Below are 13,264 nucleotides of genomic sequence, written 5' to 3' on the forward strand. Positions count from 1 at the left end.
ATGCTGACGCACGCACAAAGGGGATATGACGCCATAGACAGACGACCTGTCAGATTTCTCTGAGTTTAAACATTGTTGGAAATATTTGGGATAATCGATGTACACTACTCAACTACATATAGGACATAGCTCTAGTGTTTATAGACATTTTAATAAGCATATGTTATGTAACTTATAGTTTAAAAGGAAGATCAGTGTAATCACCTGATTTCATGTCTTAATCAAACCTTGCAAGGGATCAAAAGTTAAGAGCAATAATTTAAACAATAATTAAATGAGCTCCACCAATAAAAACCAATAATCGTGGAAAGTTCAGACAGCTGTATAAGGAGCACGTTTGCATGCTAGATACAGGAATGTCATACCGAAGGTTGCTCCTGCCCCTCCAGGCATGTATCCAGCTCATGGAATCATACATTTGCAACTCCTATGAAGCTTTGTGCGAAGAGTATTGTCAATGTTCAGTTTACTTTCAAGCATGAAAACAAAACAAATTCTCATTTAATTGCTGATAGTTGCCAACCATACATCCAGGTTGCACTGCAAATAAAACTGTGGTAACATTGTGTTGGATTATGGTTGAGGTGGACATTAAAAGAGCTGTTACATCTAGCTGACAGAAGGTTTATGGCATGCTCGATATTTTAATGTCTCAGTCTGATCAGTTGTTTTAAATGTCACCCTGATAGGACATAACAGGGTATCTGTGGGTCTGTAAAAGATCAGAGGAAATGTTTCACCATGTATCACCAAATATAAAATCAAAGATATTGTCAGATTTTTTTTAACATCCAGTGGTATTTTGGCAGATAGTAAAGCAAATTATGTAATTTCACAAAAAGGAATATTTTCCTTATAGTGATTCACTTGGTTGACTCTCCAACACTGCTCTAGGTCTATAAGATGTCTCAAAATCGGCCAGATGTGGAATGTTCCGTGGATATTCAAGGTCCCCAGAGAAGGAACCAGTACTCTTTCTGTTACTGTCCTCTCTGACCCCTCTCCCTTTTCTTCTCTTGCTATATAGTTTGAGTGGAGTCATAGTGCAGCAAAAGCTCGTTGAAGTTGTAACATAAAAACATAGTTTAAATTCACATTATTCACATTACCTAGAGTAAATTTTTCTGTTTTTGTATACTTACATCTTTCCATTGACTTATTTCTTAACACATCATTATAGTCTTTTTACTAAAATTCCAGTAGTCTCCAAAGAAAAACATAATTAATCTTTATTTAAGTGAGTAAAGATGTTTAGCAAATGTAAGGTCATGGGCCAGCTGTAGGACACTGGTTGCCAACCTTGGGGTCCTGGAACCCACTAGAGGTCACCAAAGCTTCACAAGGCATGGCGAGGCCTTCTTGATTTTCAGGGGTGTAAGAAATGTTCTTTTTAAAATACACAGTAGGCCTATATCTCAGCATTTCATTCATTTCTGTGAGGAAAGCTATATTCACTCTCTGATAAACAGGCTCATCCTGCGTTAGGAAAGTTAAAACAACCAAATTATTATTTAAGATGTTATTCTAAAAAAATCTTACAAGATAGGGACACAGTGAAGACCTCATCCTTAAAGGTAAACAACCAAAGATCTAATAAAACAATGTAGAGACAACACTGTATTTGTAAAAAAAAAGAAAACAGAAGCCTATCAAGCATATATGATTGTAATCTGTATTTTTTTAATAATTTTTTTAAGTCCCTAAAAGCAAACTTTTTATAAAACTCAAACGAAGACCCTCACTGAAGCACAAGCTCATGTTTCTCATTAAACTTCAAGTGCAACTTATCAAAAAGATGCATTTCAATGCAGCTTCAATGTTTACCTCTTTATAAAGGCTCTGGCTTGAAAGTGGTTTGAGATAGAGACAAAGTGTAAATGAGACAAATATTGAGAATGACCTAAAGTTTATCTAGGGAGTAAATTTTCCCATCTAATTTGCATATTATGACATCATATCATATCAATGTTATAAAGAGTTCGGTCTAGACCTGCTCTATTTGAAAAGTGTCCTGAGATAACTTCTGTTATGAATTGGCGCTATACAAATAAAATTGAATTGAATTGAATTGAATTAAATTGAATTGAATTATTTTCTACCAAAAATGTTTTGCAATGTTCAGGGGGTAATGGGCTAAAACAATGGTTCAGAGGGGGTTCATTAATGAAATACATTTGAGAACCACTGTGGGCAATCAATAAAAACAGACATTATCTGGTCTTAAAGTGAGCCCAGTGTGGCTCTATGAAACCTACAGATACCTTGAGTTGTTGTGTGTTAAATCCACAGAGACCCAATGAATGTTCTGTAGAGGAAAGTAAAATGCGGTTGAAGCTCTCGGCTGTGTGTCTGTGCTGCCAGCAGAATATTTCAGGAGGCTGTGGAGAAGTCAGGCCGGACTTTCAATACTGCTTTTGTGTACAGGTGATGCCATCCAGCACTAACCACTACAGCATCCACGTGAGCCAGAGCGGAGGTGGCACCAGATGAAGAACAGCTGGAAAACAAAAGTAGAAAATCATCACAGAAAAAAACGACGTCAGTCAGTACAGCAGTGGTATAAAGCCCGACCTGCTATGGAGATCCCTCTGACTGTACTGTAGGCTAGTATCCATGTGTAGAGATTTGCTGGTTTATATTTGAATTTTGATGATTTAATTTTAAATTGCTTTTCTTGGATTGTGACTTTTTTTTGTCCTGGGCTTAATCAATAATGAAACATTTTTAAAAGTATTTAGTTCTGATTATTAAGTTTGTTTCTTTTGATCCTCACTTAAAAAAAAAGCAATGTACGTTTCACTACACCTCTTTTTGCGTGCATGTCTGCGGAGACACTGTGGACACGTCTTTTTTTATCTTCGAGCGATTGAAATATTGTCAGTTTGCACATACAAACCACTGTGGCTCAGTGGACACGGTACTGGTTCATGTATCTAAACAACACAAGACAAACCAATAACACCCAGTAGCTTCGGTTCTAGCAATGTGGTCACTAAACGTACCCATTTTTGGCAATAAGAGGACTACAATATTTTCACAGTCCTGTTTTATAAATGTTTTGTTGTCTGGAGAAAATGATAGAAAAAGTTGTGCTTTTAATTCTATGTCAGATTTAAGAAGAAATGTATTACTGTAAATTGTGTTCCAGTCATTGCATATAGTGCTTTAGAGAGGGACAATATTCCTCAGTGCCTGAGGAATACCATGACAGATCCTGTGCTGTTGGTTAGCTGTGTATGTGCTCTTTTGCTTTCCAACTGTGGCTAATTTGATACCAGCATATTTGTCTACACAGTGAGCTATAGTGTGCACAATTAGAAAAAGACGACACAAGGTTGGCGTCGTGGATCTGCACTCTCATTCTTCTACGTCACTGCGACTCTGGAGCTCAGTAGCATGAAAAGAAACCAATCCAAAGCACACTTGATAGTTTTGGGAATACTAGACGAACCGTGTTGTATCCTCACATTTCACAAAGACGATGTTTGTTTGATATAACTGTCTTTACCTGTCTGGTGTCACACAAAAGGCAATATTTCAAGAATATTTTTTTGCAAATTGCGTTTCTTTCCCAGGAGGAAGGAGTGCAGCAGTTGAGTGTTGCTTATTACCTCAGTCCTGTGTGTTTTGTAACGATAACCAGAGAACTTGTATGAATGTCACATTATGTCTGCCTGACAGAGTGAGGTTGTTGCACTGTTATTCGAGGTAAGGCTGAAAGTGGATTTCATTTGCACATTAGTTGGCTCTTTGCAGTGGACTTTTATTTATAACTCATTCTTTTGGTCAGGACAAATGTCAGGACCTTTATTTACTGTTTTTAAATTTTGACGGTTGCCTGCACACCACTGGTTGAGCTGCCATCACTGCGTACAAACAGATTTTCATACAAGCATTACATCAAATGTAGAGATGTTCCGATACCATTTTTTCCTTTGGTTACGATACCTAAACATTGCGTATCGGCTGAGTACCGATCCGATACATGTGCTTAAATTATAATATTTTTTTATTTTTTAACGTTTAAACATATACTACTAAGCACAGTAGTAGGTAGGTAACTTTTATAAAAAATAACTTTTTGTCATATTTGCTCAAACTTTTACTATATCCTGACAGTAGTACACGAAACAGACACTGTCCTAATGGCATTTGCAAGAATCTACCGCGGCTGAACAAAAACAACCAATCAGAGCCAAGAAATATAGTTGATTGTTGAGTCTCATTCCCAGGTTGTCCAGTACTGATGGTTTGGGTCGGTTGATTGTTGAGTCACCTGGGAATGAGACTCAACAGTCACTCCAGGAAGTTGCAATCACAACAATTAATGCAAATTCAAATTGCAATTTTGTCTGATCACTGCAACGTTTTTGCAAATATGACCAATCATTGTAAAAGCCTAAAAATGATTAGGCAATTATATTGCAACATACATTGCAATAATAAATTACGTGGTATCAGATTGGTGCACAGATGCGTACTTGCCAATACCCAAGCACATTTTAGGCAGTATTGGAGGAATTTCCTGGTATCGGAACAACTCTAAAAAAAATGTAAAGGATGTTATTTATAATTTCATGTAATAGGAATTTGCTATAACTAAAGAGTCAGTCTTTCTTTAAAGTTTGAAATGGTTTATAAATTGATAAATGTATATGCTGTTTTCTTCCTCTCTGTGCTAATAATACAGATATTTTAGAAATTACTTTTACAAACCACAGGAAGCTGAAAGCTGGACTGTTTCTAAAATGGGGAGTAAGTAATAATCCAAAAAATAAAAAAATAAAATGTATATGTCGTTAATTAAAAAGAGAAACATGTATGTTCCCTTGTATGATGATTTACATTTCTAAGAAGGATTTGTATCAATATTTTTGTGGTTGTTAATGATTATATGAATAATATCTATATAACTACCAATAATAATTATGTACTGTATAGCCATCCAGTTCTCTCTCCATTCCCAGTCATCCCCTACAATGATCTTTAGTTGATCATTAATGTATTTCAGTAATGTATACAAAAGAAATGACCTTATATATGAGTGCTGTCTTTGATACCAGTGTAGTGGTCTATACACAGATTTGTTAACCTTTAAAACTGTCACTACCTTTGTCTCTCCTCTCACTCTTTCTCCTAGTAACTAGTAATAGATGTTAGTCACAGTAGATACTATTAGCTTGTACTCATTAGATCTAGGACCAGTAAGGATAGAACCTTCTCATTTTTCCATCTGGGGAAAAAAAAAGCTGACATGGGTTTCACTTGTATTTTTATTTTCCTGTCCATTTTCTGTTCTGTGCTGCTCTCATGTGAACCAAAGCTCTTATTGAAAACATTTGACGGAAGATTTGCTGTAAGTTGTTCTTGTAAACAAGGCATTAATTGGATCCCCACCCTTGAATGTTATAAAAAAAAGGGGGTTTGCCATACTACCTTAAATGCTAATGCTAGATATGCAAAACACTTTGATTTGTCAGGATATAATTTGAGTTAAAGAACATATTTTTATATAGTCATAACAGATTAATGATAATGACAGTAATAACAATGGCTATACATTAATCTGAGCTGTATGTTTTGATATTTGTATTCTTAAATATCCCAGTGGCCGATGGTACTACTTTTTGAATACTGTTTGTTTTTACTTCAGTACTTTTACTATTTTAGTTTAAACTCAACCTAAATGATTGATTTATTTGCTCTTGAATTGTGGAAACAGCTCATACTTTAATCAATCATCAACATCATTAGAATGCCAATCACAAAAGCTTGTTATCCAGTTTACTGCAGTTCAAAGCACTACTCATACTTGCCAAAATACTTACACAGCTGTACAGACTTGCAATAACACTCTTTCCTGGACTCACAGCAGTGTGCAGATAACTGTGGTGGTCTGAATAGAAGGGGTAGTGACTGAAACAGTAAACACAGTGCGGCCTACAAATTATGTTCATATGCCAGTGACAAATAATGCTTTTTGGCCCTGAGAGCTCAATAAGCTGCACCTGAAGAAAAAACATGATAATAGACAAAAGGAAAGCAAATACTTAAAAAAAAACACATTGCCTTTGGGTATTCAACATTGGAAGTAAAAAAAAAAAAAAAAAAAAACAATTTGACAACACGCAGATCATTTGGAAAAATCACTGCACAGAAAGAACACACAACCAAATGCAGAAACACCACAGGTAGCACAGACAACAATGTGTCCAGGGGACACTAAAGAGTGATGAACACAGCCAAAAAAAAGGGTCACCTTCCATGGAGTCTGCCATGTTGAACTGCAATGTTGCTACAGTAAAGGACAAACCAAACACTGGCTCTAGATAGGGCCACTGTAGTTTCACCTTTTAAGAGGTCAAGTTGCAGTGTGTTGAGCGCTCGGGGCCACCATAATTTGTGGAATACATAATGCCAGATTAGGGTGGTCAAGTTAAGTCAAATTAATTTTATTAAGCCCATATACAAAGTACACTTTTGTCTTGAAAGCACCACAGGTGTATAGCTGTAGCTCTGGTTCAAACCTGCTGGCCATCTGGGGCCTTTCTGTGTGGAGTCTGCATGTTCTACCTGTGTGTGTGGCTGAGGGCGCTTCTCTGGGTACTTTTCTCTCACAGTATATGCAAAACATAAACTACCAGGCTTTTCCCAATTCTTAATCCCTTTAATATCTGTAAATGGTCTGTGAAGTGAAGTGGAGTCTTGCTTAAATAATAACAAAAATGCAATTCTACTAGTACTTTACAGGACAGGAAACCCAGTTTGTGTGTGTGTGTATGTGTGTGCAAAAACATGTATGCTTCTATAGAATAGGTCATTTTAGATCTGTGATTTATCAGATATAAGGCTTTCTCAGTACTAAAGTACTGTGTCTTTATGGACATTGGTGAGGGAGTTTATTGTACTGTTATACAGTATATCCATATATATGCATGCCCCATGGTCACAGCAGGTTATACAAACTGTGTTAATATCAACCTGCCTTGGTCAACTTGAGAATCAAGTATTATAAAAGTATGAGCTGTTTCCTCTTTAGAGTAGCTGATCCAGTTCCATATTCTTATACAGTAAACCTTCATTGCTTCAGATTCAGGCTTTTATTTGATCTTACCGCTCGCACTTTAAGGTAGCATGGCTCTGTTGTTGCTGTACTTTACTTTAATACTGACAGCAGTTTACAGCTAATGAATGTTACACATCTTGTTAGATGAGTTCATCATTGGATAATAGTTGGCTAAAAAAAGCAAAACAAACGTGATCTGAAGGTGTTGGAATATGTATTGTGAGTGTACTACTGATCCACTTAAACTTGAATCTTGAGGCAAGTGCTAGGTAATGGCCAACAGCACATCTTGACACTGTAACACAGCTCATGCCCACTGTTAGGTCATGTACACACAGATCAATGGTTTAAGCCTGTGTAGGTATATACACACAAACATATAGCTTTATGGGGAAATGCTAACTTTTTCCCATAAAGCAGATGAAATTACACTTAAGTATAATAATAATTTCATTTGGAGCGTTACCAGCAGTGGCACAATTTCCTCTGACTTTGAAGGTTTCATGTTTTTAGAGGTGGTTCAGTCATTCATGTCTTATCATCTAGCAGTAGAAGCTTGTCCTCCATCTGGAGGTCTCTGATTGCCTTGCCCATTCCTACCACTTGCCCATTTTTTAATGTTAAAACTTGTTAATGACTTTTTACCATGAGAGCTGACTGAATGGACTGACTGTCTGAAAGCATCTTTCAGGTCTTCTTGTATGGCTTGCTCAAGCCCCGTTGTAGAAAAAAAGAAAAAAAAAAGGAGAAAAAAAAAGAAAAAAAGTGGATGGGGGTCTCTCACATCCAAGATGTTGAAAGTATAATTTTATATTTGTATTTTCAAATAATGATAATAAAAGATGTTTGTGAAAGGTATCCATCCTCTACTCTGGTCCAGAAATCAATGTGTTTGTTTAAAAAACATGAAATAAAACTGTTATCAACCAGCACAACTAATGGTTTTACTGCTGAACATGAGACCAACAGACACATAAAACCTGTTCATATTCATAAAACTCATTAAAATGCTCACAAAACGTCACTCATTAGCAGGTTCATCTTGAAACATTATGGTTGCCATAAAACAAAACCCGTCTTTATGTTAGATATTCCCATTTGACAAAATCATTTTAACACAAGCTTTACAGCAACCCCTGTTTCTGTTCAAAGATGGTTGTCCTAGCGTCAGATGTGAATGTCCTCCTTAATCGACAATGTTGATGGAACGTGAAGTTCAATCTGGAGTCTGCACAGAATATTTTCACACTACTGCATAGAAGAGGGCACTCACCACAACAGTCTGATAGAACACCTGCAGCAGTTTTTTGCAGATGTTGAAGGACGCCAGCCTTCTGAGGAAGTATAATCGGCTCTGACCTCTTCTGCACAGGGCGTCTGTGTTGGCAGTCCAGTCCAGCCTATCATCCAGGTGTACTCCCAGGTATTTGTAAGTCTGTATCAACTCCACATGGTCACTGTTGATGGTCACAGGTTCCGGGTGAGCCCTGGGCCTTCTGAGGTCCACCACCATCTCCTTGGTCTTGGTGGTGTTGAGGTGCAGGTGGTTGGAGTCACACCATGTGACAAAGTCCTGGCTGAGTTTCCTGTACTCCTCCTCTTGGTCACACCTGATACAGCCCACAATAGCCGTGTCGTCTGCAAACTTTTGCACGTGACAGGACTCTGAGTTATATTTGAAGTCCAACGTGTACAGGATGAACAGGACCAGAGAGAGCACTGTCCCTTGCAGCGCTCCTGTGCTTCTGACCACAGTGTCAGACCTGCATTCCCTCAGTCGCACATACTGGGGTCTGTCTGTTAGGTAGTCCATTATCCATGCCACCAGATGTGAGTCTACTCCCATGTCTGCTTGTTTGTATTGCAGAAGTTGAGGCTGGATGGTATTGAAGGCGCTGGAAAAGTGCAGAAATGTAATTCTCACAGCACCGTTTCCCCTATCCAGGTGAGAAAGGGATCTGTGCAGGAGGTACACAATGGCATCCTCTACTCCCACCTTCTCCTGGTAGGCAAACTGCAGTGGGTCAAGGGCGTGGCAGACCTGTGGCTGGTGTAGCAGCAGCCGTTCCATGGTCTTCATCACATGTGATGTCAGGGCGACCGGTCTGAAGTCATTTAGCTCACCAGGGTGTGGTCTCTTTGGGATTGGGATGATGCAGGATGTCTTCCACTGTCTAGGGACCCTCCCCTGTTCCAAGCCCAGGTTGAAGATGTGCTGTAGGGGGAGTCCCAGCTCCAACGCACCGGCCTTCAGAAGTCGAGGGGATACTCCATCTGGACCTGCTGCTTTGCTGGGACGAAGCCTACTCAGCTCTCCACACACCTGGGCTGCTGTAATAGTGGGTGTGACAACCAGCTCCTCTGTGGCTCCTGAGGGGAGCGAGAGAGAGACAGCAGCAGAAGGGGGTATGGTGACCTGAGGTGTTAACGGGATGGGGTGGTCGAACCTACTGAAGAACTGGTTCATCAGGTTTGCCCTCTCCGTATCTCCCTCCATGTGGGTCAGCTTTGAGCTGCAGCCGGTGATGGTCTTCATCCCATCCCACACCTCCTTCATGCTGTTGTTCTGCAGTTTCTGCTCCAGCTTCCTTTTGTACTGCTCCTTCGCTTCCCTGAGCTGGACTCTGAATTTCCTCTTAACACGTCTAAGCTCCTGCTGATCTCCGTCTTTAAAGGACCTCTTCTTCTGGTTAAGAAGGCCCTTGACATGACTTGTAATCCAGGGCTTGTTGTTTGCATAGCAGCGCACAGTTCTTACAATACAACAACATCCATACATACAGTCCAGTCAACAGCCTCATCGGTGTCCTCACAGTGCGAACCCTGCAATACATCCCAGTCCGTACTACCACAGCAGTCTCTTAGAGCCTGCTCTGCTTCAAAAGACCACTTCCTGAATGAGCGCATTGTTGTGGGTTGTCTCCTCACTCTTGGTTTGTAGTGAGGCTGAAGCAGAATCAGGTTGTGATCAGCTTTCCCCAGTGCAGGCAGAGGGGTGGCACTGTATGCGTCCTTAACGTTTGCATACAGTAGGTCAATAGTCCTTTTTCCCCTGGTGTAACAGTCCACTACTGGAAGAAAGCAGGTAGTGTTGTGTCCAGAGTCACGTGATTAAAGTCCCCAGAGATTAACACCAGAGCCTCGGGGTGCTGTGTTTGTAGTTCTGCTACAGCGGAGTGGATGACGTCACATGTGACTACTGCGTCAGCACGTGGTGGGATGTAAACAATAACAACAATGGCGTGTCCAAACTCTCTGGGCAAGTAGAAGGGTTGCAACCCTACGGCAAGCAGTTCAATGTCCCTGTTGCAAATGGAAATCTTGATGTTGACATGCCCAGGGTTACACCACCTTGTGTTCACGTATACAGCTAGTCCGCCTCCTTTCTGCTTCCCACAGGCATTAGTGTCTCTGTCCGACCTGACAGTGCTGAAGCCGGGTAGCTCAACGTTAACGTCCGGGACGATAGCCGTTAGCCACGTTTCAGTGAATCACAGCAAACTGCTCTCCCTGTAGATTTTAACGTTTTTCACCAGCGCAGCCAGTTCGTCGATCTTATTCGGTAGTGAGTTCACATTACCCATGGTCACCGATGGTACAGAGGGTTTATATCGCCACTTCTTCGCCAGTCGCTTGGCCTTTAGCTTTGCGCCGGCTCTGTTGCCATGATAGGGTCTCCTAACCTCATCAGGTAACTGGGAAATCACACCGGCCCAGGACTTTGTCTTCAGTGTGAGAAGTTGGTTTCGGTAAATAAATATCCATATCTATCAGATAGAAGTTGAACAGAGTTGACAAGGCACAAATGTGAATATAAAAAAGCAAAAACAAACATCAATAAAAATAACAAAAAAGTCAAAAAAGATCACTGCACACTCGGAGCTGCTGAAAGGGCTGCCACTTGCGGCGGCGCCATGGTAACTATCTATGTATGTAACGTACCTGATGTAACTTGAGTATGTAAAGTAAGTCAAAGTTATTTAAAGTCCAGGTGAAATGAAAAATGTTGTTTTAATGTTGTTGTTGGACCCCTATTTAACAATGTATGCAAAAACATTTACACACTCATTTATTTGTATTGTCATATCAAAATCCATGTGTTGTTTGCCAACTGGTGAAGAGAAAGTGAAGGGGGTTAGCCCCAAAGTTAGCATCAACTTCAGCAGAAAACTAAATCTTCCCTGTGCCTTCCGACCACGGTCTGGGAGCTGAACAGGAATGGATAACAAGTGATTTGGGTACTGGATCATATTCTATGGAGGTAATATAGTCTGGTTTTCCCCTATGATGTCATCCGTGCTGCTCTGATTCAACTCTGCTAACTGCTAATGTAGCTGTCGTTAGCGTGCAACCAAACCGAGGTGATTTGTGGAGTTTTCTAGATTGACTTGTTGCTCAAAGAAGCTAACTGTCACCAACAGTAAAGTTAGATGCTGTTAGCTAGTTAGCTCATCCAATGTTAGCTGACTTAACCCCAGGGGGGCAGGAGCCAAACCTGGCAAAAAACACCTCTGTTCTTTATTCCCTTTTGTCAGACTGTCCTCTGTCAGCATTAGATGCTGCATTCAGTCCTGGACTGGCCGCACTGCTCACTGGGAGGTCCTGTTAGCTAATGGGTTTTACAGCTGTTACAGAAAATACATAAATGTGCAGAGGCAAATAGCTCTCTGATTTCCGTTGCATGTGGGCTTAAAAAGAAATTCCATCTTTTGGTTCCACACAGGACACGAACAGCAGTCTCTTTGGTTTCCACCCCACCACTTGTGTATATTCTTGCTCTTTATACACATCACTTGACTTTGATGGCATCCAGAAATTATGCTAGAGGGAAAGGCTACCGGCAGCGTCTCATTTTGAAGCGGAGGGCCACTTACCAAACTGCAGTATTTGACAACGTTATTAAACATTAAACAAGGCCTTCTGGCAGCCCAGTGCGTTTCACACAGTCACTAAAGGGTACCTTGTGAGTCAATATGAGACGCTGTGGGGTGTGACAAACCATTGCTATCTGACGAGCGGGGAATAGGAGTGGGCTGTTCACGCGGGGCATCAGGTGACTGAGGAGAACCAATTAAAAAAGGTTGAAAAATGACTGCAGGTGCAGGGAGGTCTCTTGGGAACTCATTTGGCGAGGCCCTGTGCTCTCCAGTGTACATTTAAAGCACACTGCTTCAGTCCTATAGTTCAGTCAGGACCACTTTTGTTATAATAACTTTTATTCCAAAGCAGAATATTACATTTGGCAGTATGGCTCTGTTCTGGGACCTCCTTGCCCTTCCACGTGCCTACATGGAAAAGTTTAAGACAAGGAGAGCGGCAGCAGAGACCCCCCAGGGTACAGAACAGAGCAAGCATCAATGGCAATCAGAAAATGACATTGACTAATTAGATACAACATAAAAAGGAGGAGCTGGGGTGGAGGTGGGTTGCAAAACGGCTTGTAGAGGAAGCAGCAAAGATAGGTAGGCTAAAGCAGCTTAAATAAGGCGCCCTGAATGATATAGCTGGAATTGAGAGCCGAGTCTGACTTCGTGGCCTGCCTGAACTAACGCTATGCTTAATTTGTGGATGTGTATGAAGGCTCAAATACAACCAGAGCTCTTAGTGTCCCAATCCTCCTTCAGTCAGCCTTTGGCCTTGCTCTGAGCTCTTTCTGGTGAACAGGTTTGTGTTGCCTTTAAGGCCATCAAATTTCCTTTTTAAATATTTAATTTTAGTTGGAAATGATGGTGAATAACTAGTTTATTGTTTAACATACTCATTTGTAAATATATATTATACAAATACATTGTTTGTCTGTTCATTTCATGTCACTTCCTGTTTAGTCACTTTACCTGCAGAAAAGGAAGGCAGACAGGTAATGCATGCTCTCAAACTAATCTGCTTACATCCACTCTAAAGCATCACAGACACAATGCTGTTGATTGACTTGACATTAGAAATGTTAAAGGTCATATATTAGCAATTATTTCATGACAAATATGTTTGATAAGTTCATTAAAACATTTTGTATTTACAATTGTTTACAAGCTAACAGCAATGCCAGTAGCCATAATAAGTGTACCTACAGTGCACGAAAGCATTGTGTATTAATATTTACAGCTGTGTATAGTGTATTATTTCATTAAGAATACACAATTGTTTTGTTTTCACCAGTATGTTAATGAGGGAACTAGTATAATCTGTATACACTGACAT

General features: G+C 40.1%; 3 protein-coding genes across 10 annotated transcripts in view; 1 reads left to right on the forward strand and 2 right to left on the reverse strand.

Moving 5' to 3' along the window:
* msi2b (musashi RNA-binding protein 2b) overlaps window positions 1–8,001 on the forward strand; it is a 295,771-nt gene extending 287,770 nt beyond the window's left edge. For all 8 annotated transcript variants that reach the window (XM_051397988.1, XM_051397987.1, XM_051397991.1 and 5 more), the window contains one exon: window positions 2,425–8,001. Coding sequence is in view for 4 of the 8 variants with exons in the window: in XM_051397987.1 (XP_051253947.1) it covers window positions 2,425–2,490 (66 nt within the window). In the remaining 4 variants the exon portion in view is untranslated. The remainder of the gene's footprint in view (window positions 1–2,424) is intronic.
* Window positions 1–8,969, reverse strand: part of LOC127362369 (uncharacterized) — a 384,160-nt gene extending 375,191 nt beyond the window's left edge. For both annotated transcript variants that reach the window (XR_007884435.1, XM_051398031.1), the window contains exon 1: window positions 8,361–8,969. Coding sequence is in view for 1 of the 2 variants with exons in the window: in XM_051398031.1 (XP_051253991.1) it covers window positions 8,361–8,912 (552 nt within the window). In the remaining variant the exon portion in view is untranslated. The remainder of the gene's footprint in view (window positions 1–8,360) is intronic.
* The window catches only part of LOC127362358 (gap junction delta-2 protein-like), a 678,509-nt gene that overhangs the window by 580,017 nt on the left and 85,228 nt on the right, over window positions 1–13,264 (reverse strand).

This window comes from Dicentrarchus labrax, unplaced genomic scaffold (genome assembly GCF_905237075.1).
Source record: "Dicentrarchus labrax unplaced genomic scaffold, dlabrax2021, whole genome shotgun sequence".
Taxonomy (NCBI): domain Eukaryota; kingdom Metazoa; phylum Chordata; class Actinopteri; family Moronidae; genus Dicentrarchus; species Dicentrarchus labrax.